This window comes from Saccostrea echinata, unplaced genomic scaffold (assembly GCF_033153115.1).
Source record: "Saccostrea echinata isolate AGI-Se365-2 ecotype Australia unplaced genomic scaffold, CSIRO_AGI_Sech_v1 ptg000053l, whole genome shotgun sequence".
In the NCBI taxonomy this organism is placed as follows: Eukaryota; Metazoa; Mollusca; class Bivalvia; order Ostreida; family Ostreidae; genus Saccostrea; species Saccostrea echinata.
In genome coordinates this window covers 79206-94516 of record NW_026889802.1, presented here as the reverse complement: position 1 = coordinate 94516, position 15311 = coordinate 79206, and the positions used below count along the sequence as shown (strand labels likewise).

General features: G+C 32.2%; 1 protein-coding gene and 1 pseudogene across 1 annotated transcript; both read right to left on the bottom strand.

Annotated features, from left to right (window-relative positions):
* Positions 1-4620: 4620 nt before the first annotated feature.
* On the bottom strand, positions 4621-6594 carry LOC133204426 (prostaglandin E2 receptor EP4 subtype-like). Its single transcript, XM_061340154.1, has 3 exons — positions 5839-6594; positions 5202-5489; positions 4621-4685 (listed from the first exon to the last, which is right to left on the bottom strand). The coding sequence occupies exons 1-2, from the start codon at positions 6592-6594 to the stop codon at positions 5250-5252; spliced, it is 996 nt and encodes a 331-aa protein (XP_061196138.1). The 3' UTR covers positions 4621-4685; positions 5202-5249.
* A 635-nt stretch (positions 6595-7229) lies between these two features.
* LOC133204425 (probable thiopurine S-methyltransferase) lies at positions 7230-14535 on the bottom strand (annotated as a pseudogene).
* Between the last annotated feature and the right edge of the window lie 776 nt (positions 14536-15311).

The following is a 15311-nucleotide window of genomic DNA, read 5'->3' as shown; positions in this document are numbered from 1 at the left end:
AGGTAGAACGCCTAAACATAAATAAATCAGAATCGATGAATCTTAAATATAGATACAGATCTGTTCCAAAAGTGAAGATAATTTTATTTTTTCTCTTTATATATTTTAATGAAAAGCACATATAGTTAAATCGCTGGAAAATGGTCAATTTTTGTCTAATTTCATTATTTATTTCAGTACTTAAACCAGGAAATGTGTAGTTATCTTTTTTTCTGAAAGATCATTACATATTCAGTTTTTAGAAAAAGATAGTTCATCTTTTACATCAGTTCTAAAGTTAGATCAATGTTGACTATATAATTCATTGTGCATACTAGCATATGACTTAAATTTTCATGTCGCACTTAAGTTAAGTTCAATATTTTTAAATATCGATGCTGATCAGATAAAAACTATTGTTTATATCAAATATAACAATTTCTTGGATTATTGAGAAAGAATCTGGGGGGATAAGACGAGCCATGTGCCCATGCCCATTTTTCGGCTATGCAAGAACATTTATTGGAAAAAATCTCTCAATTGTTCGAATTTACTTAAGCATTTTAATGTTTACCGTAGTTTTCAAAATGATATTTATATTCTAAACAAGCTAAACAGTTGACTTTCATTTACTGTCACAAATGTCTAACATGGGTAAGGACTTCTATTAATTAATCTGCATATTGAGTGTTTACACTTATTGTGGAGATATTATGAAAATGTTAACATCGTATATAATGATAATGGTGATCTAGAAGCGCTTTTATTTAAAATAAATAAAACGGGAATAAAAGTATTCAAATATCTATTATAATTTTTATCCGGCATTTTAAATAATTTACTGTAAATAAGTTCATTACTACATGTATATATTTTATTTCCAGTGAAAAATATGTTATTCCTATATACATTTTTATAAAGTAAAACAAAATTAAAACCAAAAAAAAAAAAAAAAAAAAAAAAAAAAAAAAATCAGAGCATGACTCGAACACTTTCCTCAATAAACGTCCCATTAAAGAGCTCATCGCTAACTACTAGACCACAGAGTCACACTAACATTTCCATTTAAATAGCATACAGTTCTCTATATTTAGCAAGCGTTTTTGGACTTAGAATTTTTTAAGACCACGGTGAAAATTTAAGTAAGTTAACTTAATTTTTTATGTAGAGTGGGTCTTCATACCAAATTTTTGCAAGTGTAAAAAGCAACATCTTTCCATTGCCTTTCATTAATCGTTCTCAAAAAAATGGTACGATGACCCACTCTATTTAAAAAATGTAGTTATATCATCCAATTTATGTCAGTTTCTGTGAAAATTGAGCGTGATGCCATTTTGTTGTGTTAATCAGAATCATTTTCGCTGTTACAGTATTCAGGTTTTGTCAAATTTATATGCAAATGGTAATAAGCATTACATTAATTCAACAAAAAGTGAAATTTTTGTAAAATGAATTTATTGATTTTTTTATCGATCGTTATGTAGGCATATGGCTCGGCTTATCCCCCCAGTTTCTTTGTGGTAAAATCTGTCAAGAAATGTTGTCATTCCAGTGATTTTACAAAATGTTGTTTTCAATGAAATATACAGAGAAAAAATAAAATTATCTTCACTTCTGGCACACATCTGTAACTCAAAACGAAGGACTTCTAAAACATAGATAATTTAAAATGAAGTACAACTAAAACAAAGATAACTAATGATGAAGAAAATCTAAAACACAAAATTAATACTACAGAATCATTTTAATTCCTGGGGGTCAATGTTTGTGGATAACCAATATTTTATTAGTTCTTGGGTAACTCGAGTAGACACCAAAGATTCGATGAATTGCTACTTCGACAAAGTTTGTTTGTGGGAATGTAAATTCATTGGTAGGAGTAACCCATAACCCACAGATAAATTAGAATAAAGAACACCAAAAAACATAGTACACAGATAAATCACCATTAAGAACACCTAAGCACAGATAAATCACCATAAAGAACACCTAAACACAGATAAGTCACCACAAAGAACGCCTAAACACAGATAAGTCACCACAAAAAACACTTAAACACAGATAAGTCACCACAAAGAACACCTAAACACAGAAAAGTCACCATAAAGAACGCCTAAACACAGATAAGTCAACACAAAGAACAGCTAAACACAGATAAGTCACCATAAAAAACAACTAAACACAGATAAGTCTCCATAAAGAACGCCTAAACACAGATAAATCACCATTAAGAACGCATAAACACTGATAAGGCACCATAAAGAACACCTAAACACAGATAAGTCACCACAAAGAACACCTAAACACAGATAAGTCACCACAAAAAACACTTAAACACAGATAAGTCACCACAAAGAACACCTAAACACAGAAAAGTCACCATAAAGAACGCCTAAACACAGATAAGTCAACACAAAGAACAGCTAAACACAGATAAGTCACCATAAAAAACAACTAAACACAGATAAGTCTCCATAAAGAACGCCTAAACACAGATAAATCACCATTAAGAACGCATAAACACTGATAAGGCACCATAAAGAACACCTAAACACAGATAAGTCACCACAAAGAACACCTAAACACAGATAAGTCACCATAAAGAACACCTAAACACAGATAAATCACCATAAAGAACACCTAAACACAGATAAGTCACAACAAAGAACGCCTAAACACAGACAAATCACCATAAAGAACGCCTAAACACTGATAAGTCACCACAAAGAACACCTAAACACAGATAAGTCACAACAAAGAACACCTAAACACAGATAAGTCACCATAAAGAACGCCTAAACACTGATAAGTCACCACAAAGAACGCCTAAACACAGATAAGTCACCACAAAGAACACCTAAACACAGATAAGTCACCATAAAGAACACCTAAACACAGATGAGTCACCACAAAGAACACCTAAACACAGATAAGTCACCATAAAGAATGCCTAAACACAGATAAATCACCACAAAGAACACCTAAACACAGATAAGTCACCACAAAGAACACCTAAACACAGATAAGTCACCATAAAGAACACCTAAACACAGATGAGTCACCACAAAGAACACCTAAACACAGATAAGTCACCATAAAGAATGCCTAAACACAGATAAATCACCACAAAGAACACCTAAACACAGATAAGTCACCACAAAGAACGCCTAAACACAGATAAGTCACCAGAAAGAACGCCTAAACACAGATAAGTCACCATAAAGAACACCTAAAACACAAATAAATTACAATGAAGAACAGCTACATCACAGATAAATTACTATAAAGAACATCTAAAACAAAAACAAATCAGAATGAATGAGAATCTATCTTAAAATTACATTTTTGTTGAATATGTGAGAATACAGTTGAACTTCGTTATCTGGAACACTGATATCTCGAATACCATGCATATGTCGAAGTAATTTGCATGTCCCAACCACTTATTCTTTAAGTATTTTACCCTCGATATCTCGAATCCTCGGTATCTCGAAGTTTTTTCTCGGTCCCTTCGAGTTCGACATAACGAGGTTTGACTGTATATCATACTTTTCAATTTCAGTGAATAATTTTTAAAAAAAAAGAATTTTACTAGTAGCAATATTTGTAAAAACAAAAATCGATAAAACACCAGATATAGGTTGACAGTCATTATTTGTCTTAAGAGAATATAAAAAGAATGCAATTTGCAAGCTTAAAAATATTTTTTAAACAAAAAAAAAAAAAAAACAATCAAACAAACAAATCTTGAATGAAATCTCTTGTTGAACTGGCTGATGCATTCTTTTTTAAAATTGGGAAGGAAATGCCAGTAAACAAGAATGAAACATTAAGAAAACACCGAACCATTATATACAAGGGGGTAGTCAAACCCTTCATTGTAATTATAACTCCTGTACAAGCCATGTTTCAAGTTCTTGTCCTAAGTCTGAAAAGATGTATTCATCTTTGTCATTCTGTGGACAACGAATTAAATAAGATAAATCAAATTTTAAAGTAAATGTTTTCTTCTTCCACCATATGTATTGTATTTATAAAAACATTTTTAAAGTAGTTTGATCTTTATTCAGATTTCACATTTTACGGAGTTGTTGCAATAGATTTCTGAGTTGAACCTCACTTTCCTGAATGTGTATGAAATGTAAATATCTATAGTTTTAATCATTTCATGCAATATATATATATATATATATATATATATATATATATATATATATATATATATATATATATATATATAATATATATATATATATATATATATATATATATATATATATATATATATATATATATATATATATATATATATATATATATATTCATTTTTTTTATTTAATTTTTTTTTTTTGCTTCTGTTGATTGAGTTCTCTGTCAACAGATAAGACATACAGGAACTCTTTCATTTGAACACGATCTCGCAAATTTCCTATGTATAATAATCATGAATCGCCTGAAATGGCATTATTCGAAGCATTTCATGTAGACTCTGACTGCTCTAAATAGAAATTAGTATTATTCTGCCCGTCACTGTCTGTTGAAGACTGAAACTTGCAGCAGAATCTCCCACATCGTCTCTGGAGTGCTTGGAAATTTTCCTTCCGAAGTAGATCCACCATAGAGTTTGCCATTGCAATCCTGGCCAACAGTAAATCTCTTGAAGGATTTTCTTTATTCAACAGTGCAGCATATCCAAGTATTAAGAACTTAAAAGACAATATTTGAAGAATTAAAATTCTCTTTTCCCCTCTGAATATTTGGTTTCTATTCAAGCTAATTTATTGCTTAAGTTGATTTTTTCTAAAAGAATTGATTGCATGTTGATTTTTTTTAATCATACTGTTATTTCAGTAAGTTGCTGCTGAGGCAAATTAATGACAATCCCATATTAACAATCTATCTATTGGTGAAGTTATCGAGTCGCGAGAAAAAGACAAAGGCTTTTTAAAAAAAATCTTTCTGAATAAAGTACCAGCAAAGCTATACAGCAAAACTCGGTTTTAACAAAGTCACTGGGACCTGTGAAATTATTTCGCTATATCCGTAATTCGTTATATCCGTATTGGGAATTCGTTAAATCTATATAGCTAGGGATCCAAGACTTCGCTAAATCCGTGAATTTGCAATATCCGTGTTCGTGCTAAACGAGTTTTTCTGTAGTTTGTTTTAAAAAAAACATTTCAATGAAATATGAGATCATAGGCGATACTTTTAATACTTACAATTTGTGGACTCCAACATTCGCCTGAATTGGCATTATTTTAAGCATTTCATATAGACTCTGACTGCTCTAAATAGAAATTAGCATCACTCTGTCTGTCATTGTCTGTTGAGGAAACTTTGCAGCAGAATCTCCCACATCGTCTCTGGAGTGCTTGGAGATTTTCCTTCCGAAGTAGAATATAGATCCAGGGATCAATCACAGAGTTTGTCATTGCAATCCTGCCTATTAATAAATCTCTTGAAGGATTTTCTTTATTCAACAGTGCAGCATACCCAAGTATCAAGAACTGAAAAGGAAAATGTTTGAAAAATTAAAATTGTGTTTATTTCTCGTCTCCCCACTGAGTACTTCGTTTTTATTCAAACTAATTTGAGGGTTCATCAGTTCATTTTTTTAAAAAGAATTGATTGCATGATTTAAAAAAAAATTACATTGTTTTTTCAATAAGTTCTTCTAAGAAAAATTCATTACAACCCAATATTAACTAGCTATCTATTGGTGGTGAAGTTATTGAGTCGCCAGAAGAAAGTAGTCTTTTTGAATGAAAAACCTTAGGTAAGCTATAGTTTTTCTTTAAAAAATCTAACATTTCAATGAAATATAGGATTATATCAGGCGAGACTTTTAATACTCACAATTTGTGGACTCCAACATAAGGTGAAAACAATCACAAACACTAGCAGTAAAATCATGTTATATATGGTGCTTTGTCTTTTTCTTTGATCGTTTCTCTTTTCGTTGACATTTTTGCAAAGTTTTACCATTACAAAACAATTGAGGGAAATAGTCGTAGACAAAACAAAGAGTCCAAATATTGAATATATGTATGAATTGACTCTGTCTAAAGTAGAGGTTCCCACAAAATTCATGAAGCACCAGGAACCTGGATAGTAAATAACATTGGAACCGATTCCTATCAGAGCTAGACTAGAAATTACCGTGCCAAGAACCCACACAAAAATTAATATGATGTTTGCACGACGCTCCCTCTCAATGACGTTATATTTGAATGGATACGAAATAGCCATGAAACGATCCAAAGACATTGCACAAACAATCATAGCTGAAGATGTCAACATAAATGATATGATAAACGCACTGTAGTCACATAAAGGTTGAGGAAAATCGTACGTAAAGTTGGAGAAATATCTCATCATGATCGGTACACCAATCAGTAGAATCCCCCCTCCATCTGTCAAAGCCAAACCCCTGACAAGTCTGTAAAATGGTTTCCATTTATGCCTCTTCCTGGATAACACTAGAGAAACCACTGCTATGGCGTTCCCTGCTACCCCTAATACAAACTGAAAAGCTGGAGGGACCATTGATTCCCATATCTTTGTCACAATAGTTAAGTTAGTTATGTTTGAAACATTCAATTCCGACTGCATTTTGCAAAGTGAAATTTTTAGGTAGAAGACGTATACAATTGTACTTGTGATCACATAACATTTCCTGTTCCTGTGTAGTTTGGTTCTAGGAGTTTAGAATTTGAAAAGTGAAATGAAGCAAGCAATAGGGAATGGACCCCATATTTTACTCGCACATTACATCAAACATCTAATAGAGTAAAAGTATGAACTATATATAGTAAATGTTGACTGCTGTACCATGAAAACAAACATTTTTTAATAAAAGTAATCTGAATAAGCTTTCATAATTACGTATATAAGTCCAACTATGAAAGAAGTCCAATATACAATGTGTGAACGCCTTCTAACGCTCCACTGGTATAATGCTTTTGTTTAACAAAATTTCTTTGTTTTGAAAACTATTTAATATGAGGTGTTTCTGCTTTGGATACCAATTATTGGTCACGAACAACCTCCAAGAATAAACAAGAACGCCTTTAAAAGAATGTTTTAAAAAGTTGTAAGATATGATCACATTTGTTTTTACATTTCTTATATCAAAGCATCTTTGCATTCTACAGACTAGAAATTATTTGAAATATGAAATGACAACTTTTACACGATATGAATATGTTTGAAAATACATGTATCACTGAATATCAGATAATTACTGGTTACAACCTGCATGAAAAAGGAAAAAGGAATGGTTTACTGCTCAACTGGAAGTCTGAATGAAACATGGGTATTTCTTTCTTTTTTTTAAACTAATTTAATGCCAACTTTGGGAGAATATCATGTTCTTTTAGTTTGCTTCAAACATGATATTGTAATTGTAGGAGATTTAAGTACCAAGAATCCTCTAAAAGATACAACGTTTTGGATAAATATGGTAATCCTTCGAAAAGCTTGTTCTTCATCCTTAATATATTCTATAATTATACTAACATGGGAAGTTCGATAAAACAGAATCATGTTGTAATTGATGACATTTTAATGAAGGGAAAGAGGTATATTTTGAATTAGCGTAAAGTTTTCCTTAAAACTTAACTCTCAGTCATTAATTCTTTCCTGCAATTAATCTGGTGTGGTGATCGGTTCCAAGCACTGATAGACTTTTCAATGCAACAAGACATTAATAAGATTTGTTCCCCAAGCTTTTTCTATATTTCTGACTTACAATACAATTATTAAAGTAGGTCAATGTTTTCTTTGTCTCTTGAATTTATTTTTACTTGCTACTCGTTACTATGATAAAATGAAGGAATGCTGATCTCGATTAGGTAGTTACCCACATTTTCTTAATGAATAACAGACAGATGAACAAAGGGCCTTTAATCATTAATTTAGAAAAGGCATTTATGGTTAAATGTGAGTGTCAGACGTCGAGGAATTTATTCACTGTAGTTAAAAAAAGCCCATTATTAAAGTTTTCATGGACTGAAGGGCAGGCAGTACCGAAGAAAATATGCCCCGATATTCGGGGAAATAAAAACGACAACGAAGGAATTTAGTTATCCCGGAATAACAATTTGTTTTGTTTGTGTATTGTTTAACGTCCCTCTCGAGAATTTTTCACTCATATATATGGAGACGCCACCACTTGCCGGTGGAGGGCTACAAATTTATTCCTATACTCGGCACTTAGGGCCAACACCTACCGCAACAAGGGACCTCGGTTTATACGGTCTCATCCGAAGGACCGGTCTCCACGTCCCGCAGTGGGTTCCAACTCGCGACGTAACCGTCAATTAATCTAATATGAGATTTGACAAATAGGTTGAGGATATCAACTGTCTCATTTGAAGTCAACATTTCGCAAGTTTTATAACTGATACAATGACCTTGTGTACAAATACAATTTATCAGTAAGTTTTTCATACTAATAACATAGGTCATTCTTTACACACTGAACTGTCTATGGATTTTTCCTTTTGCCCGATGATGACAAGGAGCACACGGCAGGTATGACCGGTCGACAAGTGATGCTTGCTCCTCCATGGCACCTTATCTCACCTCTGATGTTTTTGGAGGTTCTATTTGCTCTGCTCCCGATTTGTATTGTTTCATTGGCTTTTGAGCTTGATTACTGTTCGTTATCTCCATATTTTATCCATCCAATCTTGAAATCCTCTTAGGTTTCTCTGGGTATATGAATATAGGATTGTTTTTAAATGCACAAAATGTCGTAAAAATGTATTTATTACTTAAGACAGAATATGTAAAGATGTTCGAATAAACTGTCGATTCCCCATGCCTCTTTAAATGCTGGCGTAAATATGTCTTTCCTTTTGTTTCATTATATTCCATAGTTTTCGCCAGGTACTGACAGCCCTCTCCCATCAGACTCTTCATAAGCTCGGCATACCTGTACAAACATTCCACCTGGCCTTTTAATATCTAAATTTGCATTCCAAGTACATGTAGATTGTACACTTTTTATTGGCTCATAGTAAAAAAAGGAAATTTGAACTGTAATTTTATCGATACATGAACCAGTATATAACTTTAAAATTTCAGTCTTTGGGTATTTCTCTCAATCAATCATTGACACTTGAATTGAATCAGGAGAAGGAATGGCCTGAGATGAACACTTTTATTACGTTTTATCATTTCGTTTCAATTACGTTTGATAGTCCTCCAATTCTACTTTTTTTCCTTTTGTACTTTAGATAGATTTATACTGTAATTTTGATTCTTGATGCACGGGCTTCGTCGATAAATCTAGAATTCAGTAGCATTGGTACAATTCTGACTGCAATGATGCTGTAAATGTTATAACTACAATCACTTACTCTATTATAAATTTAGCATGAACCCAGCAGGTAAGCTAGACGGATCAGCGGCTGAGCTGTACTTATCTGAGCCAGGTACGAAACTGTGCGGTTATATACAACATACCTCTGTCTATCCTCTTCTTCGATTGCCACTAGAGAGCCTCTGTCCCACATTGCGTCCATTAGCCCCTCACATGAACTAAAAAAAATCGTAAATAAAACATTCCTCATGATAAATAACTAAAGATAAGGCTTTATAACATCATAGACAACTGCTTTTTTCCCACAAAAATGGAACTCGGAAATTTTCGTATTTTGTGATTGGTCATTTGCTTACTTGTTAAATATCATACTGATTCTACACACAAGTACATGTACTCTGAAGTTGATATTAAAAGGATGCTATAGTTTCTCATTGACAATATTTATGTAGTCTTTGGAAACCAGGTCCTCCAACAGTATGTTTTAATTCCGAGAGGCAATAACTGTGTTCCTTTGTTACCCGACCTGTTTTTATTTTCTTAAAAAATAACATTTAATCAAAAAAAAAAAATCTTCCTGATGACTTAAATTCGATATTTAGACATATTGACGACGTTTTATCAATAAACAGTAATTATTTTCATTCATTGTCGACTCGATTTCTCCCAGTGAACTCGAAATAAAAAAAGTAACAGAGTCTGAAACATTTCTTTCACATCTGGATGTTTAACTGACGATTTAACCGACGACAGATGTTTCTGACCAACCAACAACTAAAGTAGATGACTAATGTGATGACTTCAGCTTTTCCACTGTCAACTTCCCCTATTTGTGCAGTTATTTTTCCAATATCATCAGTCCTTTATATGACGTCTACGTTTCCGCACTGATCTGATAAGCAAGATCAGGTTCTGAGAACAATGATTTTTTTAAACCGAGGCAAGCTACTGACAAATAAATTGATCTTAACAAGGCTTTTCACGATCTCGTTTGAAATCAGCATATTCTGTGGTCGATAAAATGATCTTGCTTGCAAATTCAACATACTGTTGGGTCGTATGTTTACCGGCATGTTTCATACCCATTGTCATCCCATTGTTTTACACTGTTTTACCTGATCGATACAGAGGGCTCACGGCAGGTGTGACCGGTCTATGAAATATAGAGATAACCGGTCTATGAAATATAGAGATAACGAACACTTTGGAACCTGATTCCATCTTTGGTATTTGACGTTTTGCCCTTTTAACGATTGGTATTCTTTACTGTATAAATGAGATTGACTACTTCCTTATCTTCACCTTTTACAAATCAAAAGGGGTTATGAAGACAAATTGCTTAGTTCAAATACTCTCTATCAATGCAGGTATAATAGATTTCGTCTTGCATTTATTTTCAGTTTGTATTTTGAAATCGGATTTGTTTCCGCTTTCAATTCTTAAATTATGAATTATATACATGTACATGTAATATATACATGAACATGTTATATGTTCTTCTTAATTTTATCAGTATAATCACTCTATATTTTTACACTTTAATAGCATGCATTTTTGTGCCCACTTAATAATAATACTTGCTTTTAATGACGTAAGTTTGCTTCACAAAAGTTAAGGAAATTTGTATTACAGTTTGCACAAACCCTGTCATTACTTAATACATCTTTTAAACGAAGCTTTCCTTTACAAGCTATCCTTATTTAATATACATTTGTACATGCTGAAAAATATAATTGGATAATGATAATCAAAGCATTAGAAGAAGTGGGGGTTTTACTGTAAATACACTTTTGTGTTTGTTAACATTTTTTTCTTATGAATATAGTTGTATACTTTAGCCTGCCTAACCTAATTTTGAGAAATAAATTTGATACTGTCTGTTAAAGTTGTTATTTAGCTATTGAACTTAAACAGATCACAGCAATACAACTTTATTCGTTTGTCCTCGCTCTGAAAAAGAAATGCAGAAAATATTTATACTTTGTGACTTTGCTGTTATTAAAATTTATTCCAAATTTTAAAGAAATCAAATCAAGAAAACTTAATTATCTATGATTTCAAATCATTTAATCCTTCATTTTTACAACAATTTTTTTAATTTGCAAATTATATGGTGTATGAATATTCATTGTAAAATGATGTATAAAGTGAAACTGACAATGAACACTTCTCCCTTTCCATCTGGCAATTTTGATACAGTATAGCTAATATTATGTTCCTCAAAGAATTCCTCCAGTGCCTTTCTGGCCAATTCCACTCCTATGACTGTGTGGCCCAGCTCCCAGAGCCTGGTCAGTGAAATCAAAAATAGTTCCTACAACTCAACTAAATGAACTATATTGTTATTGAAGACAATAATTTGAATATCTTTTCATATATTACAATATAAACTTTTATGTTACTTTTTCAAACTCTACCATTTATATCCACTGTTTTGCCACAAAGAGGAATAAAGATTTTGATATTCTTCCTTCCATTAATCAGTCGGTCAATATACTTGGAAAGAAATCTGTGAAAAAAAGTAGTCCCATGTATTCTACTTTTGTTGATAGATCAGATACAAATTAACGTAGGTCGCGGGTTTGCTGACGTCGTTAAAACTGGGTACGCAATTTATATGATTTGGGCGACTTTTTTGTGCACATTTGATTATGACGTCACAATGAAAAAGAAATCTGCGATGATTTTTGTTTTATTAAATTCTTCAGTATATCATTATTTAGCTATAACTTTTCTTGGAATTGGTAGTTTAGTGTTATATTATTTAAGCAACAACTTATCACAAATAATGAAGGCTTTTTACGATTTGTATAGTCGATACAATACTTAGATAAAACTTTTGTTGGTATTGGTAATTTAGTGAAGAAGGCTTATTCGAATGATCGACACTGGAAATATTAAAAAAAAGTTTAATTATTTGTTATCAATCGCATCTTCTCGGGCCTTTCCTGCAAACTAGGAAAAACAAGTGGTTGTTTTTTCGGCTTGTCGGAAAGGCCCGAGAAATTGCGATTGATTGGTTCTCACTTGGTATCGCGAAAAGATATGGACACAAGGTTCAACTGACCTTTTTTCATTTGATCGTATTTGAATTATCAGTTTTGTTCTATCAAGAAGCCATTATTAAAAAATCGCAAATACACCTGTTACATCAAAAGATTAAATTTTATTTTTAAACAGGATATTTTTTAAAATATATAGATGTACAAGTTTATCATAAATTAAATACTGCTAAGGTACGATGAAACATTAAGACAATTTTTTAGCGGCACTGACTTCCTGTTAGGGGACAACTATTTGATTCTGAGGGAGAGGTGGAGGGGGTGGCAAATTTTACCGAGTCAGATATTTTCATGTCGATGAAGGACAGATTATTTATTTCCAAAAAAACAAGGACAGATTATTTATTTCTTCTTCACTGAAAAAAGTCTGACGAGCATTAAAAAAAGAAAGAAAAGAGAACAGACAACTCCCGGGGGGGGGGGGGGGTGCTAGAACTAGTCTTGGACAAATTATTGATTTTCTTGCCCAGTCGAAGACAGATTATTTATTTTCAAAATTTTCGAGGACAGATTATTTATTACCAAAAATCTGTAAACCCCCCCCCCCCCCCCATGAAATGATCGTCCCCTAAGCAACAGCTTGCAATGCTGTTACCTACATATTTTATTCGCTACTTTGCTTTCCATGTCCAACAAATAGAATTAATGTTCTAAAAAACCTGGCTGTTGATTACGTCAGATAAAATTAATTTTTAAATCCTCGTCCCATTTTCCCCTCTGAAAATGTGGTATGTAAAAATAAATATTTTGTTTAAATATATACTGAAAATATATTGTATTTAGCCGGGACGATGTTTGGCAGAAATTCGTAGATTTGAGAGAGCGCCTTGCTGAATGGTCTAAATAAAAACATTTTATATACTTGAATTAAAGGATACCGTTTTCCGCCAGCACGCTTGAAAAGAAAAATATACAGCCAAATGTAAGAATACATCTAATCAACGAAAAAAAGCAAAACAAAACAAACAGAAAAGAAACGGTAAGAAAACAACACATAAAGAAAGTAAATTGGAAGAAATAAACTAAAGGATTGATTGTTGTTTTACGTCCCTTGCGAGAATTTTCACTAATATAAGACGTACAAAAACCCTAATCTGAAGAGAAACATATCTAATAATCATTTCATTGATATTAAATTATTATGATACGATTCACGGGCCACTCGAAAGCAGATAGACGTGAATTTCTTTTTTATAAAAATTATTTTAGCTCATATTTCTGCACTGAATACCGGATAGATATTCACGACGTCAAGCATGACGTCGCGATATTTTATGGCGTCGTTCTAAAAAATGTTACATTTTGCGATATAAAAGCAATTGTCCACATTTAAATTACGTGAAAACTAACCCGAAGACATATTAATTTTTTCACATTGATTTATTTCAAATCAATTCTTTGTTAAAATACCAAAGGGAAAACAATTTCGTCTGCACCATTTAAAAGTTATTGATATTTTTTGAAACAAAATCTTGCCTCAAAACGAGCCGAAAACGACGTTTTTCTTATATAATTCAATAGAATAACGTCGAAAATGTAACGACAACAATGGCATGTTTGGGATTTAATTACACAAAAACGATGCAGACGAATTTTATAAAAATTTCAGAGAATATAAAACCAAGGTAGAGCATTCATATAACCAATTTTCATGGTACATTTTCGGACACTTTTAAATGGCCTGCAAACCCGCGACCTACGTTAATAAACAGTAAAAACAAAGATATTCAAGTTTTATGTGAAGTCTCACATACATTCAATGAAGATATAATTAAATGGAAAAATTACAAATAAGGAAAAATATTGATAAAACTTTGATCAACGTAAGATTGACATTTAATGGAGGTCCAGCATTATCTGCACAGTTGCTGGATTATTAGCAATGGTTTCCAGTGAGACATCGGTACTCTTTGTATTTCTAATAACAGTTGAACGATACTTAGCTTTGAGATACCCGTTTACTGCAGGACTTAAGAGAAGGAAAAAAGAAATTATAGGCATTACAATAATCGTGTGGCTCTTTGGTGTCATATTTGAAACAATCCCGATTTTATTTTACCATGACTTTTACAGCAGATCCACGGTATGTATCTCTCTTCCTTTAACTACAGAGAGGTTGGAGGGTTGGGAGTATTCTACATTTGGTTTCATTGGCTTTAACATGTTGATTTTCATGGCTATACTGATTGGACAGACATTGATATTCACAGAAGTAAGGAGAACATGAAAAGCCCTAAATAGCGGCAACACTCGAAGAGAGATTGCTGTGTTAAGATCTCTGACATATGTTGTATTATCCGATACGTTTTGCTGGATTCCTATTATTTTGATTGGTGAGAATTTTCTTTTTGAAAAAGTTCTAAACAATTAAAGTTGAAATGTTACTTTTAATATTAATCATAAAAACTTTCCATAAAATATCCCCCATTTTTTATTAAATAATGCTTATTTAATTCAAGATAATGTATTTCCAGAGAAATTGTTTTTAAAATGAATGTATTGTTTGTGCTAAAATTGACACATAAATATTTCAAGAAAACGTACATAAATACGCAAGAATTAGCAATATAAAAAAATCCTTTTAGGAATGGCGTATATGGGGCTGGAAATTTCATTTGATATATATGCATGGGTTATCGTTCTTGTACTACCAATTAATTCTGCTTTGAATCCAATCATATATACCTTCAGCATGATATACAAACAGGTAATTTATTTTTTATTCATTCTTTCATGTGTTTCTTTAATAATTTAAGGATTTCATTGATAGTTCTAAATTTTCTACATTTCCTTTTTTACAGAAACAGCAAAGACAAATCAGACATAACCATATCCAGAGGCAAAATGAACAACATTTGAATCCACTCAGTGCATAACCTCGTTATTTTCCTACTGAAGAATCATGAACATGACACGTAACATTTCATTGTATTACCGTA